Source organism: Homarus americanus, unplaced genomic scaffold (genome assembly GCF_018991925.1).
Source record: "Homarus americanus isolate GMGI-L3 unplaced genomic scaffold, GMGI_Hamer_2.0 scaffold25483, whole genome shotgun sequence".
NCBI classification, from domain to species: domain Eukaryota; kingdom Metazoa; phylum Arthropoda; class Malacostraca; order Decapoda; family Nephropidae; genus Homarus; species Homarus americanus.
In genome coordinates, this window is record NW_024726235.1 from 3,411,806 (window position 1) to 3,433,409 (window position 21,604).

At 42.1% G+C, this 21,604-nt stretch overlaps 1 protein-coding gene across 3 annotated transcripts in view; it reads left to right on the forward strand.

Annotated features, from left to right (window-relative positions):
- The first annotated feature begins 376 nt into the window (after positions 1-376).
- Positions 377-21,604, forward strand: part of LOC121865433 (tight junction protein ZO-1-like) — a 52,553-nt gene continuing 31,325 nt past the window's right edge. For 2 of the 3 annotated variants that reach the window (XM_042364831.1, XM_042364832.1), the window contains exon 1: positions 377-475. In XM_042364831.1, coding sequence (XP_042220765.1) covers positions 412-475 — 64 coding nt within the window. In that variant the 5' untranslated portion in view covers positions 377-411. The remainder of the gene's footprint in view (positions 476-21,604) is intronic. The other variant, XM_042364833.1, reaches the window with a different exon arrangement.

Genomic DNA, 21,604 nt, shown 5'->3' on the forward strand with positions numbered 1-21,604 from the left:
GGCCTGCATCGATACCGTCGGCAACGTTATTTTTATTTTTTTTACTAAACGCCTGGCGTGTATTTGCACATTTTATCTACATATTCTAAATTTACTCTAAAATAGCCATCACGGAAATATCGACAAAAGGCAACTTCGCGCCCCAGTAGAAGTTCATGAATGTAATCTGTTTCGTTCAGCACCATTTCTTGAATATAGTTTTATACACGACTCATGAACAGTGTCTTCATAAACAATGACAACACTACACATTGTCTCCTTTCAAAACGATTTAGAATCGATAACAGCAAAGCTTTAAAATTCGCTGCCTCCATCTGTCGCGCGGTGGGAGAAAGCCCGAGCTCTGTGGGAGTATATATAAGGCGGGTTGGTAGTGTTGCACGTGTCAGTCGAGCAGTAAAGACCGCAGGGATGGTCAGGGTAACGTGTTGTCTGCTGCTCATTGCAGCTTTAGCCGCAGCCATGCCATCAGATGGTAAGTGCTCAAGCATATGTCTGGTATGAGGGACGATGGAAAAACTGCCATATATCTGATAGTTATCAATGTCGTGAATGATGGTTCTCTGAAAATTGGAAAACTAAACAAATGTAATGAAGCAAACTAGTAAGCGTGTGTGAGCGACCTCAGCTGATGTTGTGTTCATAGCAAGTGTGACCAAGTGGTCGTGTGATGTTGTTTATCAGAGGAGTAATACTACATTGTTTTTCTTTATACAAAACATACAGCATACATGGAGAAGCGATACGGTTGTGAGTGGCTTCACTAGTACACTGTGCAGTAACTGAGGACCTACTGCCTGTACAGGAATAAAGTAAACATAAATATCCTACAAAATCGGAGCCTTTTACGTTAAAGTCTGAAGAAACTATTTCAAATTAATCTGATACTTTTTCTTTCTTGAAACTACACGAGAAAACAAGGTCACAGGTTACGTGTTATTACCTCGTAGGGGACATGAATAAACGTGTTCAGACATGTACTCGGACGCCACCCAGAGGGAAGAGTTCTCACGGCTTGATTAATAACTTACTATGGGACGTACTTTACTTTCACCTTTCATGGTGATAGAACTACCGATGAAGACTTTAATGACGTGATGTGGGCGTGGAGTTGTAGCGAGGTGTTGGAGGTTGAGGTGGTGCAGTAAGGTGTTGGAGGTTGAGGTGGTCCTTACACTCGGGAAGACGGAAGAGACAAAAACAGTATTCAGTGCACCTCTAGAGATCTTGCTAACGAGCCAGTAGACCAAACTTTCTGTGCAGGAAGTACAGTCCAGTGACAGTGTGATAGATATGACAGTAAGTTGTCACGAAAGTTTATTCTCGCTAGTAGTTCGGCCTTCAGTCGTTGAGGTCGTCGCTCGCTGTCCCAAGAGTGGAATCCTTGTCACCCATTCCTTGAGAGATCTAAAACACATTAACATATCCCCAACACCTCGAACACTTAACGTAATCATATTTGACAGTACTAGTTAATTTGATCTAATTATGCTAATACATTTATGATCATTAAGTAGGTCAGACGAGTAAATTGTCCTGACACATAGAATTACTCTCTATCACAAAGTACTGTACATAAAGTTAAGCTCATCACTGTTACATGACTACGTTATTTCCAGCGTCAAGGGTTCAGGGTGTGGGAGTGAGTTTAAGACGTGGCCGTTCAGTGAATAATGTAACACCTGCGTCGCTGTCACACTGCTCTAGAGGAAACGGGCCGAGGAAGATATATTGGCAGGCGTTTGAGTATTTAGATAGTTGCGTTTTTTGTCTTCTCTCTTTTTCTTCGCCTGTGTGTTGTATGTGTTTGCGTGTGTTTGTGTTCATATGCGCTCTCGTGTGTGTTTGCGTACGTATGTGTGGGCGTGTGCATGTGTGTTATTCCTTGTAAAAAATAAAAACTAATGCCACAGGAGTATTAGTGTAAAATTTCATCTTTAAGTTCCTCTATTGTGTAAACTGTTGCCTCCTTAAAGTTGGGTTCATTAGAATTAAGACATTTTGAAGTTTGGAAACGTGGATGTCCGTCTAGGCAGAGGGGGGGGGGGGAATCTGTTGCTTTGGTTTCTTGAAGGTTTTACGGGTTTGGAGGAGCAGCAGCATTCGGTGATGATTTTTTTTTTGTATATACGCTCTTACGTATTAAGCTTGATAAGATAATTGTGAGAATGGATTTCTTTAATTAATATTACACCTTAATATGACAGTAAAGCTTATTTAGCGATAGTAATTAATGTTAACTGGTAAAGAGATAATCGTAGTATTAGCAGAAGTAGTGATAACTGATGAAAATAATAATAATAAATGATTAATTAAATAAACCGATAATAGCTCGATATTTTTCTCTTCAAATTATAAAAAGAAATATCACAGTTCATTTAAGGGTATAAGTACCAGGATTATTATTATTATTTATTGTAATACAGTCATGCATTGAATAACAAGACTCAATCATTGGCTGCGTTACATCATATTAAAAAAAATCAGGTCAGGACTACCAGTATATACACTTTGAACTCCGTAAACACAGGAAGATGCTGCGTGTGGATTATTGGTCTGATTAATCCAGTACTAGGCATAAGGATCGGTATCGGAGGTTGTTTATATTTTTGTGATGAACGATGCGGGTATGTACAATAATATATAGGGTTAAGCTCTTATGCACATAATAACAAACACGTCATCCACACGTCACAATTATCATAGGCAGCTGATATTTATAGCCCCCTTGCCTCCCCTCACCAGCTTGTTCCCTATATGACTGGCCGTGAGAGTCGATAAAGAGCACCCAACACACGGGGGGAATTGAGAGTGGCCCAGTATAGGTGGTGTGTTAGTGAAAGTCCGTAGTGTTGGTGCTGCAGGCAGGGAAGACCCCGCCACTTTCTCGAGGAGCGCGCGCGCACACACACACACACACACACACACACACACACACATCAGTTTGTAGTGAAAAAGCGAAACGACTAAAATGCAAATTTTTATTTACATATAAGTTCCTTCAGTGATATGAGCTACTACGTACATCGTGCTGTTAAACTTTATTATACTGCAAGTAATATTAACCCAGCCAACTTAGGATGACCCTGATTAAGTAAAATCTATATTAATGCTTATTGGCTAATCCTGTCTACAAGATGCAGCTACCAGACAGACAGGCAGAAAGACGATTAGGCAGTCTCACACGTGTACACCAACACATACAGTACATGCAGCTTACAGTTTCACGTACATGAGGAAACACCTTTTCAAGACACACAAGTAAACACAGAGGAACACACCAACGTGACGATCTGTGAAGAAAGTGCAATACATCACCAAACAGAATGGTATATATGCGCCAGTAGGACTTTACACTTTGACTACATGACACAATATTTTACAGTTCTTTGCCACACAAACAGGCATCCCGACATATAACACGACTTTATTAGGTCGAAATTTTACAAACGATGCCTTACGAGACGAGAATGTTGCTTTCAAGACGTCCCTACAGTTAAAACCACTGCACACGATTCATCAAGATGTAGGAACATTCGGTAACACTCTTAAGATTGTCGAACTTAATTCACGAGATTTATCGAGAACCCGTCGTTTATACTGATCATATTTCATGTTAAAAAAACGATTCGATGAATACATTCTAAGATTGTAAAGGAGATGGAGGAGGAGAAAGGAGTGACGATTGATGGAAAGTAAGAAGGTAAGTGTATAGACCCCCTGCGATGCGCGTCAGCTGGTGATGGAGTGTGCACCAGCTGGACGTCCTGCGTCTGTCTACCAACTGCACTCACCACAATGAAAACTACCTCCCCTCCAACGTGTCTCCCCTCACCGCACGTGCCTCCTCTCCACGCCTCCTCCTCCACTCTGCATGTACCCCTTCACTGCACATCTCCCTCACCTCACGTCCCCCCTCCCCCCTCACCGCACGTGCCTTCCCACCCCCCTACCCCACCTAACTCGTGACGGCAACGCTTCCTCATCTTGTCATTCACTTATTTCCATCACTGCACAACGCCGACGGCACCACACACCCCCCCCCTGCACCCACACCTTTCTTTGCATCCACACCTACGCCCCACCCTCCCCCACACCATCTTTACCCCCCTCGACCACATTCATTCTACATCATCACCCCCACGCAATTCATGCCGCTGTGATTATAGTTAATGGAGTCTTTGTACCTGGCACTGTGATTATTGATACTGACGCTGTTTTTTTTTGTTAATTTGTCTGTGTGATTGTCGCTTTCGCTGTGATTTTCTTCCGCTCTTAGTTTTTTTTTTAATGTGGTTATTTATGTTATGATTGTTGGTGCCTCGAGATAACAGCAGGGCCTTGTTAAGATTAAATGATATGTTAGAGTGGCTTCCTGTCATGAGTTCATCAGTGTATACGCTGTTGTCACCTGTACGCTACTCTCGTCGTTTTGGCGTTTATATCAGTCAGTTTTATTAGAACGTCCATACACATACACGCACAGGCTAAGTTCGGTCTCTTCTGACATCACTTCCTAGTATATAGTTTATGTCCTTGGTTTGAGTTATCTTGCATAGCTATTCCTAGTTTGTTTTCTTAGCTTGAGTTAGCTTACTCAGTTTGTCTCCTTAGCTTGTGTTACCTTACATTAGCCTGCACTTTTAGCTCGCTAACTTGACTGCCGTACACTGGTGAATAACTCAGTCGCCCACAGAGCTTGGAATACCTACCTGGTCCTGTACTGTGAGGCAAGAGGTGTATGAGTAGGCTAGCCACCAGAATCCGCTGCGTCACCTAGAACAATAACTTTACCTCTTGGCTACTTGTTAATAAGAGAAAGTCTTGATGTCCACCAGGATACAGTGCTTTTTGTGATCATATTTCCTAACGCTGTGTGACTCGGTTTTCCTTGGAGGGGAAGAGGATGGCAGAGGTGGTGGTGCGGGGGGTGGACGATAGCAGATAAATCCTCGATCAAAACAGAAACGACTGCTATTTGTGGCGGAATTTTCAGTCACTTCTCGCGTATTTTATTGTGTTCACATAGTAGATGCAATGTATGTACAAAAAGTAACTAACCCCCTCCTAAAAAAAGTATATTAGTTTCATCACGTGAGGACTATACACCCCAACTTCACCTGATAGTTAAACACTAACGCTACCTGGGGAGGGGGGGGGGGGTAGGTTGTCGTTAAGAATGTTACTCCTAAGGTGAAATGAACTGGGGTACCTAAGTCTTCCTGCCATTTTTGTTTTCAATTCGTCGTGTAAAGTTACGATTCAAATAAGTGTTCCTACGCTACGACTGATGTTACCGTTGCTAGGTTACGATTAATGTTTGTTGTTACGTTATGATTCAGCTGGGCAAAACACGTGTCACCTTCAGCGTCACGACCTTTTAAGCTATTGAACTTCTGAATTTCACGTCATTGGGACTTTATGTGGAAATAGATGTCAATAGGATTATGGGAATGAAAGTCAGAACGGTGTCATCCCCTCCCTCTCATGGTTATACAGTTCTCACAGTGGTTCTTTTCGGCTTTTGGACCGATTTAACCTGAATTTCGCTCGTTTAGTCGATTTATTTTAAGATTTTCTTTGTATATTTGTTGTTAAGTCTTCGTTTGTGGTGATGATATTAATGAAGAGGAAAATTTCGCCCCATTGCAGACTCTAGCTTGGTTTAGATCCTGGTTTAAGCTGAGTCACAAGATAGATTTAACCGCTAGTCAGTCAAAGCTAAGTGACTAGACGCGTTTAAGCTGAGTCACAAATTATATCCAAGCTTAATTTCATGCCTTAATTAAGCTAAGACACGAACAAACTTAAAGATACATAATTTAAGCTGTCCCGAAATGTCCCTGAACAGTGGCATTACCCTAACTCCACCTCCTGGAGTCCCGTGGTGAGGTGGTGCCGCGCCAGTGAGGGTGAAAGTGGCTCATTCACCATGTGTCGACGCCCGAGTGTGTGTGTGTGTGTGTGTGTGTGTCTCGTTCTACACACGGTCGCGTATACGCCCATACGTGCACATGAATTACGCTCGTGAGACTTCCGCGTATGTAGCTTTATATGTCTTTTATCATGCTCGTGCGTACATGTCGAAGAGAAACGAGCATCTACACACACATACAGGCATGAATATTGTCCCAGCTGCCATGAGGGGTGGTATGAGTTTCCGTCTCTCTCTCCCTTATTGTACACACAAGTGCTATCTGCGGCTTCTGTCAGCTGTTGTATAGGGCGGCGCCACATCACAACTTTCACGACGGTAGATATCTCTTGTTCCAGGTAAATGCTTTGTTCATAGCTCCCAACACTCCCCCTTCCCCCCTCACACACACACTGTCATTCACTCTTGCGACTTTCTTCACGATTCCTTTCTCCTTCCCTGTTCTTCTTCTTCCTCCTTCATCAAGCCTCTCATGCGTATTAACCCAGATGATAAATAGGGATTAGTTATACTTTTTAATTACCAATATCTATAGTGATAACACAGCTAAAACGTCTAATGTAAAATGAAGTTTATTAATATTTTATGGCTACTTTAAATTATTATACACCTGGTAGCAATTGATTTGTTAGACGCAAAGGAAATTTTTATTCCTGATTGTTATTTTTGTTTGAGAGAGAGAGAGAGAGAGAGAGAGAAAACGAAAGCTAACAAAAGAAGTGAGCAGACATACGGGCAATCACACAAGTTATAACACGTTACCATAAGAGTGCATGACAAGTCTCTCCATGAATTGATAAGAGAAAATTGCGGAGAGATAGAGAGAGAGCGAGATAGAGAGCGTGGTAATTGTGTATGTGTGAGAGAATGCCCCTAGTGAATGGTGATTGTGTTGTATGAGAAAGAGCGACAGATACAAGCGACGTCATTGTGAACTAAGAGAGGAGGAGGCGGTATTGTATGGAAGGTTGCCTAAGAATGGTAGGAAGTGTGGATGGGGGGAGGGGAGTCACTGATGCAGGTGAGGTCAGAGCCTCGGCTCTGGGTGAGGTGGGTGACACTACAAAAATCTCCAAAAAAATTTAGCGCTAAGTTTTAATATATATATATATATATATATATATATATATATATATATATATATATATATATATATATATATATATAATATATATATAATATATATATATAATATATATATAATATATATATATATAATATATATATATATAATATATATATATATATAATATATATATATATATATATATATATATATATATATATATATAATATATTATTATAATATATATATATATATATATATATATATATATATATATATATATATATATATATATATATATATATATATATATATATATATATATATCCTTTTAGGACGATAGTTTGACCCCTTGAATAATAGAGGACTGTGGTTTAATTACCGCATGGACCCACTCAGGATGTTGAAGAGGATGTGGTGACCTGAATAGAACACCCACACTCGGCTGGGTCTCCCCTGGTGTTGAGTGCAGGCACTATCACTTTGTTTCCGGCAGCCGAGGATTATTTAGTCATAAGTGGGATTGTCATGCGTACGAGATTATTTTCCTGGTTGGTGTAGAATTTGATTTATCTGACTCACTTACTAAAATAACGTCGAACCTATATCTAAACCTAAGCCTAATTAGATTCGTTTTCTGTCGTAAATTCAGTGTGTATTGCCTTTCTTCGGTACACAAGATGATGGTGTGGTTGGCACTGTACTCAACCGCCTTCACTTCCCCAGCTGTAAATTTAGTTACCCATTCACAGTTGGCTGGACTGTAGAGGCACCGGGCGTGAACCTGCGACTCTTAAGGTGGAAGGCGAGTACCGTTGAGGGGAAAAAATTACCTGCGAGTTTATGGTAGTTCGGAGCCAGGCGTGTGGAGGGGGGTATACAGATAACACAAGTGATACAGGCAGTTGATAAGTCACCACTGAGACCTATACTGTGGTAGTGTCGTGGATGCACATGGTCACTCTGGCCTCTTCTACCTGGAACAAGATTCTCAGACAATCGTAGCGTGACCGGTAATGAGACTACACATCTAATTACAATGGTCTCAGTCTAATTTGAACCCTTGTGTGTACCTCAGCTTATACGACTGAGTAAGTTTAAATGCGTCTCCTATCTCCAGTTAAAGTGCAAGTTCAACGCAGGAGCCTTGAGTGTCCGGGTTATTTTCACCGCTAACCTAACCTCTCAACCCGCTATTCAAGGACGAGGGCTCTTGAAAACATATGGCAATACGTGTATAACTGCGCTGCTTTGGGAATGTCAGGACTCGGGAGGTCATTGGGCGAATAAATAAATGGTAGCACAGAGAGTGGCGATACTAAAGCGCGTAAGTTTGTATGTATACAGTATATGGGAAATGTTTACATTAAATAATAAGAGAAAGATTACATAATAAGAGGGTTAAGAATGAACACTGGTTTGAGAGGGAGCAGCAATGGTACACAGAAACCCAGAGAAAACGGTGCACTGTTTTTGTTGTGTGAGGGCAGGAAGCCGCACCAAGGAGGAGTGTAGTGAGTTATAGAGAGAAAACGGGGCTGGAGGCACACCAACATGGGGGGGGACTGTGCGACCCTCCACCTCACGAGTCTAAATACGTTGGAAAGTTATCCTGCCGTGTGGTGGGTAGGTTGGGGGGGGGGGGGTGTCAACATCCTCCTTCGTCGTGTGGTGGGGGAGACGTATGGTTGAGGTCACCACTTGGGAGGGTCTCGTCTACACGCACGCGCTCACACGTGCTGGGTCACACACTACTAGAGGTCGTGGTTAATGGGTGATGTGAGGAAGGTAACTTTTCTTCTCAAATTCACAAGAGACACACCGAGACTCATGCAGTACAGTTGGGTATCAAAAGGTTAATATTGTTTTTATTGAAGTGGTAGTCGTGTTGTGTTATTTTTACTTCGGTGTTTCAGTTGATATCGTTTTGGTCTGTTTTTCTTCGCAGTAAATTACTAATTAATCAGTCTTTATCATTTCTCACTTTGCCTCTTCTTTGTGATGATGTTTTTGTTGCACCAGACGTACATTGTTTCGCACCTCAGCCCTCTAGTACACAGGTTACCTCATAAACAATTGATGTAAGAAGTGTTAATAATAAAAAAAATCAATGGAGTTGCGCGTTATCATTTTTAAACACGTGTAAGGCTGAATGATGGTGTATGAGGTGTGGTGGTTGTTGGGCACCTTGAGGACGAGCGCGCGCGCGCACACACACACACACACACACACACACACACACACACATTTGCAAAACTAACTTTGGAGACCCCTTGTTCATTATATACTTTTTGGAGTTGAAAAGTGCAAGATCACAGCAGAGGAGAGGTCAAGGCCACAGGCCGTCGTCGGGGTGCAACTTTTCCTGTAGTTGTGGTTGTTCACATCTGTAATAAATCACACCAGGAGTTATAAGGTGTTGTTCACCAGTGCCGGGGATATTTAGTGTCTAAACTCACAAGTCAACGTAAGGTTGATGTATTACTTTACTGTGATTTATTTTACTTATAATGACCCAACAGTTTGTGATGGCTTCCTCCACCTACCACAGTTATGACATGTCTTACCCTTTGAGAGCGAGGTTTAACTTTAAGGCCGATAGGGACTGTGGGCCCCGTTAGGAGCAGTGCCGATACAGCACACTGTACACTAAGCTTTTTTCGGTACACAAGGCGACGGCGTGGCCAGCACTGCACTCAACCGCCTTCACTTTCAATGGCTATAAAATTTGATACCCATTCACAGCTGGCTGAACTCGTAGTGTCCGGGCGGGAGCCACTGGTCATTAGGACAAGAAAGGAACTCTGTGTCCACTCAATCCCCGCACTTCTTAGGGTAGAAATTTGAGCTACAATCCTTAAGAGGATAAACTAACAACCTCCAAGGATTGAAATGTTCTGTAGACTAGCATTTCCTATCTACTTGTTGAAAGATGTTGAGTAAACTGGAGAAACAAAAAAACCGTTTTAATTGTAAAGGGACCATTGTATGTGATTATTTATAATAAGGAGTAGTGGCCACAGAGGGCCAGCTACCACCGCTCTAGGTGAACAATGGTGCCAGTCAGTGCCGGCCAGTGCCTCTTGTCATGAGGGCCTAACAATGCTCCACGTAGCTGCCCCGTCACACCCACTGGGACGTGACACTGTAAAATCTACTGTGGAAATTGATAACTGGTGAGGCTGAACCACAGCCTTGGGGGCCCCGCACTGACACCCTACCTCTCATTGTCTGTTTATGCGTTTCAACTCCATTTCCATGTCCAGTGCTAACACATGAAACTGCTGAATCTTGACACCGAGGGTCATTGTTCCTTGAAGGGGAGAGAGCAGTTTCACTACTCCCGAAAAAAAAGAGGAACCTCTGGAGGTACTTGGGTGTAGCACGAGTTCATGGTTGTAACATTAAAACGAATGAAGATGCTGGACTGGACTGGTTTACATCTGGAAGAATTTGGATCCAGTTTTATCGAGACCGATCCCGAACTGCCCCAGGATCATGACCAGTCCTGTTCCTTGACCAAATCACCAGTTCCCTGCCCCCTACAGGGTAACGTCTAGTCATGTCCTAACTCGTTCCAGGATGAAGCCCAACTTTCCCCAGAACCAGTTGGTCACGTGGCGGTAACGCTTCGTAATAAATAGGATCCAAATTATCTAGAGATTTAGAAGTTCAATATCCCGTAACTGGTGTTTTGACGGTGCCTCTAACATATTTAAGGTACAGTATAAGTTTGTAACTAGAATGACGTTGAAATTGCACTGAGGCTATTGCAACAGACAATCTTTTCACTCCAAGGGGAAAAAAATATAAGTTATGACTCGTTAAGAATCCGGCTACAGGACTGGACGCACTCTAAATCACAAGTTCCTCGACACACTCACAGCATCTCACCATTCGTACATAAGGATGAATTAACAAACGGAGAAGCGTTATCATGACCGAGGCAGCCGTCCATGGGTCACTGTTGCAGGGCTAATGGCAAAGTGACGCCATACACTTCCATTAAAACATAAAGGTACACTCCTCAGTTGCCACCTACCAAATTCTTTCACTACAATACTAACTATTGATTACTTATCGATTAAATACTTGTAATGTTTAGCGAGTTAATAAAATTCTTTACTCAAATTTTGATCACCAGCTGAGTTTATTTCAAGGCCCATTTTTTGGAAAGCTCACTACATATAATACCTGTGGCCGATTAGTACCCCCCCCCTTCATGTCATCACTCTACCCTACCTGGCTGACTCCGTGTCTCAGCATACCACATATGTCTTATCTAAACAACTATAAATTTTAATCAAGACACTGAGAGATAACTTGTCTATTTTAACATATATAATTTGGAAGTTGCAATAGTAGTACACAAGAAGTTTATACGTTTATTAAAGTGAAAATTAAAAGTTCGTTCATGTATATGTTTCATTTACGTGATATTGTTGCTCGTCTTCTGTCACTTCAAATTTTTTCTGTCAATCAGTTTTTTGTTTATCTGTGGTGCGTTCAAGCCTTCACCTCGAGTATTTTTCTCTTCGCATTTTGTATTGTCTCGGGTGCGTTCAAACCTTCACCTATTAGATTACATTTTATTTATTTATTTTTATATCCCCGTTTGATTAAGTTTTTGTTCCCGTGTGCATTCTAGCCAGCAATTAAGAAAAACGCGTGAAAGTTACCTCGGCACCTCCCTCGTCAACAAAGAAAGCGACCTGTGGAACTCGAGTGAATAAAAAAAAAGGTTGTGTTAGTGAAAGCTAGGCAGGATCTGAGCAGCTGGAGGGAGGGAAACGAGCGTGTATTGGGGCACAGATCTCATGGTAGTGAGTGACCCTGGCGACCTACGGGAAGAAAATGATAACCTTTGTGACCTTTAGGGGCTCGTGATGACATGGTGGGTGGTGGTGTTTCGTTCTCGAGTCTATACTTTGGTTAATGGGGGAATTAAAGGGTATTATTAAGATAAGAATGAGGAGGGATACCAAAACCTAACAAAAACAATAACAAATATGAAAAATAAAACCCAGCTGGTACAATAACTACAACAGTAACAAACGCAAAACAAAAACAACTGGTACAATAACAAAAGTAACAAATACAAAGACAACTGATACAATAACGACAACTACAACAGTAACAAAAATAAAACAAACCCAGCTGGTACAATAACGACGGCGACGACCCAAAGGCCACCTGGTGTAATAATTCTCCACCATTGTACGACGTGACAATTAACTCCCTCATAATGACTGCTGGTGAATGGTGTCATAATTTGCTTTCTTTCTTCCTGGTGTATGTTAATATTTTTTGAGGGTGTGTGTGTGTTTATATCCTTTGTGCGTTCTTGAAAAGGGTTAACGTATCTCTCTTTTTCTCTCTTTTCTTCAATCTTTTCGCTTCTCTCCGTTTTTTCTCCTCTCCTCTCCCTCCCTCCCTCCCTCCCTCCCTCCCTTTTCTCTTTTCTCTCTCTTTTCTCTCCTCTCTCTTCTCTCTCCTCTTTCTTCTCTCTCTTCTCTCTCTTCTCTCTTCTTCTCTCTTCTCCTCTCTTCTCTCTCTCTCTCTCTCTCTCTCTCTCTCTCTCTCTCTCTCTCTCTCTCTCTCTCTTTCTCTCTTTTCTCTCTCTCTTTTCTCTCTCTTACATACAGTCAGTTTATGGGAGTTACTGTCCATTGTACCGTCTAACACATGACCCATTCTTTAGCACTGTAGATGATGAAGCACAGAAATAAAGTAAACTAAATAACTCCTATAGTTCATCATGTTGCGTGTCTCTCTTGTTGTAGACAGGTAAACACAGGTACAATCAGAAACTATACAGTATTTTCCTCTTATATGTGATGAATTATTAATCTGTTTCTATTAATATGTTTGGGTGTCTTCGTCTCTTGGTTATCAGCAGCAGATGGAGGTGTGGATGTGGTCGAGGAATATTACTTTTGACTTTTTTGGTAGGGTTATGTTCACACCCCCCTCCCTCTCTCTCTCTCTCTCTCTCTCTCTCTCAAAATTGACGCAGTGGTATAAATTTAGGGAAAAAAAATCAGTGTTAAAATAAACTTCTTGCATCACATATTTTTAACTGAAGAAAAACACTGGTGATGATGCGTGTTCATAACTATACTATTATTCAAAGATAATTGTATATGCAGTTTGACAGGTGTAAATCGTCCCATCAGATGGCGCGCTCGTTATTACGCTACACGCCAACACTTTTACTGACTGTCATGAGGATATTATTCATAAACCTGCGGGAATTCTTAGGTGTTGTAACCCTCAGGTACAGAATTTTGAAAGAACTTAGGACGTAACCAAACAACACTCGGTTACGGAAGCAACACGTCGAAAGAGAGAGGGAGGGAGGGAGGAAGGGAGGTATAGGGATGGGGTGAGGTGGGATGGAGTGGGGAGGAGAGGGGTGGGGAGGGGACGGGGGAGGGGGGGGGGATTTCCACAACAACCCTCAAGCCAAATCAGCTGGTTGTGTGACTACCGGGCATGATAAGTAGGAATGATCATATCTTTCTCCCTAAAACAACTACACGGTAATGGTAGTGATAGTTTTGGTGCGTCATACATAGACCTTCTGTGATAGGTGAAGGTGTCTTGTTGGATACAAGTTAATGTTAAGGTGTGTTTTGTTATATTTCCTCGTTGCCAAGGTGCGTTATCGAGTCTCCATTCACGGTGTAACTTAACTGACTAAAGTATTGAAACACCTCTGTAACCCCACATTATAATCCTACGCCACTGTAACTCCACAATATAATCCTACGCCACTGTAACTCCACAATATAATCCTACGCCACTGTAACTCCACAATATAATCCTACGCCACTGTAACTCTGCAATATAATCCTATCAACCCCACAATATATATCCTGTAACCCCTACTGTAACTACCGCCTGTACAATATAATCCTACGCCACTGTAACTCCACAATATAATCCTACGCCACTGTAACTCCACAATATAATCCTACGCCACTGTAACTCCACAATATAATCCTACGCCACTGTAACCCCACAATATAATCCTACGCCACTGTAACCCCACAAAATAATCCTACGCCACTGTAACTCCACAATATAATCCTACGCCACTGTAACCCCACAATATAATCCTACGCCACTGTAACTCCAAATATTCAGTAGCATCACTTGTACAGTACTTTCTCAACCGCCTTTTACACTCAAGCAACGAGACATACCTGTCTCTCTCTCTCTCTCTCTCTCTCTCTCTCTCTCCAACAGCCTTGTATTGTGAACTCACCACAAGGCAGCAATGAGTGAGTGTCTGTCGTCCACAACACAAAAGGCTCATTGTATTAAATTTTATTCACCCCCAAGATTATACGTTTGCTCTAATGTATTTTGCCAACAAATTATCACCAGATCATTGAATTATTTTTATTCCAATGTACGAATTTTTTTTTCATTCGGTAATTTGTCTCGTCAGCTGTTATGTTAATGTATATATTTATAATTTTGTTTTATGTCTCTTATATTTTGGCGGGAATCATAACGATTATACTTTTCTTTGAGTGGTTAACGGCTGGAAAAGTTGTATCACGTTTGGGTTAATGCGAGAAATCATCGAGAAATGTTGATATGGTTAATGTGTTTTAGCCATGGTGCTGTACAAGTAATACAGCTGTTTAATGGGTCAGTATTGTGAATGATGGAAGGAACAATTGGTGGTAGTGCAGAGGCGGAACATTGAGAACACAGCAGGAATGACATGCATGAGTAGTAAGATGAGAGGCAAGACTTGAGCTGTTTTGTTAATGTGGCGCGACGAAGGGAGGGAGGGAGGGAGGGAGGGGGAGGGAGGGAGGGAGGGAGGGAGGACGATGAAACCAACAGGGAAGGAGCTGATCTGAGGGAGATGATCGAGAGGTAGGCAGAAGTAAAGATGGAAGGACTTGGTTGAGAGACACGTGAGACATTGGGTTAATAGAGAGACATGTGACTTAGGATGAGACACATGCGACTGAGGATGAGACACATGCGAGACATTGGGTTGAGAGAGACGTTAGATATTGGGTTGGGAGAGACACATAGGACATTAGGTTGAGACACACGTGAGACATTGACTGAGACACACGTGAGAAGTTAAAAACAGAGATGCTGAGTCGAATTCGAGAAGCCAACATCTAACCTTTGGGAGTGTCTGAAGCGAGAAGGGGAATTGAGGCTTTATTTCTCTTAATTCTCCTCCTACAACATGGAAGTGAGATAAGAACAAGATAAATAAAGATGAAACGAGGAGGAACGAATGAATAAATACAGATAAAGCAACGAATGTAAAGGCTGGATACAATAACACTGCTCACGAGAAGAAACGCAAGGGAAAAATCACCTCAATATAAAGTTCTTTTAGTAGTGCCAGATGAATGAATGTGTGTGTGTGTGTGTGTGTGTGTGGCCCATAACACACACACAAACTCGCGATTTCTTAGTGACGATGAAGAAAAAACATATTGGTAAAAGTTACAACCACCGTAATCCTTTATTTATTTATTTTGTTAATTGAATTATCTTTGTCTCTTGTGAAGAATTTTCTTGCTCAATCCGCCAGTTATTGCTTTGTCTTGCATCCTGTAAATAAAAGCCACGGTACATTGACTTCCATTGTGTCGGGTGTATGAAAGAAAGTCACAAATTTGCACATTGAATACGGAGTTGCCTGCAGCACGCGAACTTCAAATACAGACCGATATAAACAGAACAAAAGCAAGTCATTGACGACACACACACACACACACACACACACACACACACACACACACCTATTGTCACTTCCCATACAGTGCCACTTTACCTTGTCACCCCACCCCTCCATACAGTGCCACCAGGAAGGTCATCACAGGCTCCATACATCATGTTGCCTCGTCAAGTTGTTTCATTGTCTCCTCCTCTCTCACCCCCTTTCCACCTCTTCCTCCGTTTCTACCTCCCTCCACCCTCTTCATTCGCCCACTTTCCACCTCCCCATTCTCCCTCCTTCCACCTCCCCCATTCTCCTTCCCACCTCTCCGTCTTCCACCTCCTCTATTCTCCCTCCTTCCTTGCTAATTAGCCTTCGCCACTAAAGCCATCAACCACCATCAATCCTAGTACCTCCTGTTCCTTTCTCTCTCACTGTCCGTATGACTAATATTAACCCCCTTACGTGCTTAAATAAACAGTACTCTGGATATAACGACCCTCCCCTCTCCTAGTCAAGTACGGAAACGTATTGTTGTGGTGAAGTAATGGAAGGCAATGTTTGCAACGACCGGCCGGGGTGGTTAGTAGTGGTTGTGGCTGTTTAGTGGGAAGAGCCCGGGGGGTGGGAGATAATGAGGAGGTAGGGTGAGATAGAAAGAGGGAGGTAGGGTGAGGATAGAAAGGGAGGGGAGGGAGGTAGGGTGAGGATAGAAAGGGAGGGGAGGGAGGTAGGGTGAGGATAGGGAGGGAGGTAGGTGAGGATAGAGGGGGAGGAAGAGACTGAAGGGAGGGAGGAGAGGCACTAGAGAGGGAAAGGGAAGCAGTGAGGGTAAAGGGAGGGGGGAGAGGGTTTGAAAGCGAGAGGAAGTGTTAGAAAGGGAGAGGGTTAGAGAGTTGAGGATAGAGAAACGAAGGCGGGAATGCGGCCACTCAGTTGAAAGTGAGAGGCAAGGGATTGTTACCCACATACCCCCACCCACATAACCTCTACCCACACACCTCTACCTCCACCCACACTTCCACCCACACCCTCCTCTCCCCATCACCACCCACACTTTCCTACCCACCACCATCCACACACCACCCACCCCTCCACACCCGCACAATCACCACCATCAAGAACACATGAAAGCAACACGGTGTAATAATTCATATAATGACCCTTATTGCGTCTGAACTAACATCAGAAAGTAATAATAATAAAATACCTAAAAAAAAAGTCATTAATTGCAACGATAATAATAAATAGTAGGAATAAAATAATAATGATAATTCAACAGGAGTAAACCATGTGACACCCTGGGGCGTGTTGTATGTACTGTAACGTGCTGGTAATGGTAAACCCAGAGTCAAAAAAAGAAAAGAAAGGCAGGCGATCATCAAGGAACAGTAGCCTCTATACGTCTACTGTGGATGGCCGGTAATGCCTTGAAGGGTGGAGGAGAGTGAGTGGGGAGAGACGTAGTAAATCATGATGGAGAGTCGTCTCTTTTTTTTTGGGTGGGGAAGGGGGGGTGGTGGAGAGGTTGGGGGGTCTGAACTGTGTAAAAGGTTTATCTTCACGGATGGTGGTGGGTGCAGCAAACCATGGGTGTATTGTGTCTTAGTGATGGTGAGTCATGTTGAAGTGAGCCATAGAGAGGCGTGGTGAGAGAATGGATGGTGGTGAAGAGGCAGCCATACATACAGGGTGATGAGGTTGAGAGCTGGTGAAAGTGGCGGTGCAGGCAGCGTAGGTGTGGCATATGGTCACCCAGCTGAGGTGTGGTTAAGCAGAGATCAGCTGACGTAGTGTTGTAACTAGTGTACCAGCAGTGGTTAGCGCACCAACAGTGGAGACAGGTGGTACATGTGTCTCGTGATGGCTGGGTCACTACATACTGTCAGGTACTAAACACACACATGTAATATAGTTATCATAAAACATCTGTCTAATGGGGTTTTATTACACTGATATGGTTCGCTGTTTTCTGCAGTATATAAGGAAGTACAGGATTCAAGGTGTGGGGGTTCGGTAATTGCCAGTAAGATATAATCACTATATACGTGTGTAAATATTCCGGTTGGAGAATCATCTGAAAAAAACCCCACTGATCCAGTAGAAGTGCACAACAATGGGTGTTGGAGTGAAGGGGCCTGGCCGTCGTGGATGGCTAAGAGTGAATCAACTGTTACGATATTGTGTGTTTAGTATCAACCTTCTGTAACAATATATGTAGCCTATGCGAGTAGAAAGTAAATCCTGGAATTGCCACAAACCTTTTTTAATATTCAGAGAAATTTCGATTTCATTATAGTTTTCAATTCATCACAATTAACGCTGAAATATAGTTTCACCAGGACTGCAACTCGGCCAAGTTGAAGGTTGAGTGAGCGTGATGGAGGTGCATGCTGTTTGCTGCACACACTGGCGCGTGAGCCACACAAGCCACCCAGTATGGAGGCAACACGTAACAAATGGTCTGTCGGTCATGCATGCATAAAATTAGAAAAACAGCAAGAACATTCACGTGTATACAACCAACTGAACATTTTACATGCTCAGAAATTTCAATGTAGCATACAAGTATACTGTACATTAAGCAAAATAGTCAGCCTCACATACACACGATCCTCTGAATGAAAGGATATCCTGACGTAGTTTGGCGAGGGAGAGAGGTTGGTAACATTGAGAACCTGGGAAGCCTATTTCACATTGTCGGTAAGATAGGAACGTAAAGCCTCAGTCATATAATGATTTTATGATCTGTTTTGGCACCAACACTAGGCTGTGACGTTTACTGCTCAGGACAAAACCAGAAGCAAAAGTGAGATACCATGTTATAAGTGTGGGTCAGCGAGGAATGTTGTCAGGTGCCCGGGCGGGGGAAAGTGAACCAACACCTTACTTGAGGATGGGCGACAGGTCGGAATGTAAGCAATGTCGCCTCTCGTACTGCTATTGTCTTCCTCCTCTTTAAGTCACCAAAGGATCCAAATATCCCGAAGGAATCTTATTATTCTAACGGGGCTTTTGTTAGGCTTTTTGATACATTGAACAAAAGGCTATTGTTAGAAATTCTTTGGTCTTTTTGAGAATTGTATAGATGGTGGAGTAGGTTGTATGTGGCTCACGGCGCGGGTCATGTGTGTAGAAACTGTAGATGCTGCCATTGTGTATGTGTGTGTGTAAGACCTCGCTGGATTTAGTTGATATATCCAGAAAATAACTTTAATTTACAATTAGAAACAAAACCGTATCTACTTTTGGAAATGTTATCGTTCATAATGTGTATTTATTTAATAATTATAAAGCCTTAGTGTTAAATATACGTAGCAGTAATTTTTTTTCCAGTGAAAGTAAGACGGCGAAAAAAGTAAAGTGGTGGCAGGTGTCACACTAATCCGTAAACACCAACCGTGTAAATGTTTTCCCATATGTGATTCGGGCAGTGACAGGATACTTTCACTGTTCCACACGAATAACACACGATGTATTCAGCACTGTTAATGTGATTAATAATTTGAAACCTACTAACTCATCAAACTTTCATCCCTAAGGAACACGTGATATAGACTCAGATATTTTAGACATTATTAAACCTTGTGAAAGTATCAAAATGATTTATATACAAACTCCTCGTATGGCAAGAGCGCTTAGAGTTTCCAGGACGTAAACACGAGCCGGAGAAACTCATCAGCTGACTGGATTATTGGAGAGGAACGGGATGGGAAAGAAAGTGGCAAGCGATGCATATGCTGAGTAATCCTTCATTGTACTCCCAGATGACTGCGTACAATGTGCTGAGTAAGTGTGAAACCTGTAATGAGGAAGATGAATTAATATCACACGGTCATGATCGTTAGTGGTGTTCTCGTTACCTGGCTGATGGACGCGCGCGCGTGTGTGTGTGAGGAGATGCGTATTTTTCTTTTATTCCATTAAGTTTTTACTGGGCAGCTTTTCTTTTAACTCATTTTCTGTCAATATAAATTAATATTACGTTTAACAGTTCGGGGAGTTGAAGTTCTTTTCGTGTATTGACGGATATACCGGTAACAGGAAATCTTGGTCGCCACTTCCAGTACAGACACAAATGTACAGTACATTTTGACTAGGGAGGTTGGCGCTGAGTATTAGGATAACAATATATTTCGCAAGAGGAAAACTGAGAAACGCCTTAACAGTGAAAAGTAACAACACACTAAAGATTTATTCACAGAAGTATTCATTTATATTCGTTTCACTGCTGCTTCTGATAAAAGGCTCCAGTCATAGTTTTAGGAAAATAAATAACTATTGATTTTCTTTCAAGCGAATAAAGGAGGACGAGGGTGAATATTGCCAACTAATGGAAGGCAGAGATCACAGTGCCTCCAGCCGGTTATAATTTACTGATCTTATCTGTTTTCTTGGTGTATACTATGTCAGTGGCGGCTTACCTGATACAGCCTTGTGATTGGCACACACACACATCACTACTTCCTCATCTCAACATGAACCTTCCACGCTTGGTCACCGTCAAGTTTTAACGTCAAGGTGGGATGAAAGTTTATGCACTATATGGTTGATACACAGCATAGAGCTATAAGGCGGCAGGAATTCATAGTTTAAGGTGACATTACGTTCTGACTGGACCAGAGAGCAAGCAGTTTAATGCTGTAGCGGTCGAACTCAAAACCTATACGAGATTTTGCTCTTCTGTCAGCTAATGTAAGAAACCCAGCGTTTCTTTTGGGAATATTCATTGTCTTATCATGGAAATATTAACTTGTGGCATCCAGGATTGTTTCTCAGTCGTAGTTAATTGATGGGCTCTGGGACCTCCACCTTTGATCTCTTGACTTGAAACAAATTTCACGGGTGAGGTGAGCCAAATTCAGTCGCGGCTCTCAGAAAAAAGAAATAATGATACAATCTGTTTCGGAGTGTAGCTATTAAGTTGATTACATAGACAGAGGGTCAGTGTAATTTCCATGCACCAGTAAACAAACTTAAAGATGATTTAGTACCATGTAGGAAACTTGATGCTTATGGAAATCAACAAAGTTTGGTCATTTTGATTACGCCCAGTACTCGAGGTGTTCATTGACTCGTATCTTGTGTGGTAGTGCTAGGTGTGGGGCCCCTCACTTGCTACACCTCACGCTGTCTATCACACGAGAAGGTTCAGTACACTAAGTGATCAAATACAAGAACTTTACACAAACATTAATGCTCTTAGTGGCTTTGTAGCTACACGTACTCCAACAGGGACACGTGTCTGAATGTATGCATATATTGTGTACATACACAGTAACAATCAACGGACCCATGCACTCCTAAAACACACACACACACACACACACTAAAACACAGAAAAGTAATTGAGGTAAAATTCTCGCTAACTCACGATAAAAAAAAATATGCTAATTGTCGAGGAAATAATTAAGTGAAACGTTTGTCTGTACGTTAAGCTTCACCAGAGAACGTTTCCACAACACCTGAGTAACACACACAGACACCAGCCGACACTTGTACGCACCACCACCCTCGAAATTAGAGTGGAAGAATGTCATTGTCTTCCTGATAATCTGACATAGGTTCCTCAAGGTCGGTGTTCGAGAGTTAATGTGAGGTGAGGGGAGACAGCAGAGGGATGATGGGGAGGGTGAGGTTAAGTGATGAAGGAGTGAGTGGTAAAGAAGAGTGGGATTGATAAAGGAAAGAGAGAGAGAGAGAGAGAGAGCATCGCAACAAGATATACCGTAGTTAATTTGTTCTTATTAACACGTTTAATAATATACTGTCGCATATGTTTACGATTATGTTATGGTATGTCAGTGTTAGGTCGTCTGTTTTTGTGTCATATTAACTCTTCTTCATTAATTACATGACATATCGTTTCATTTTGTCGGGTATTTTTATTTTTTTT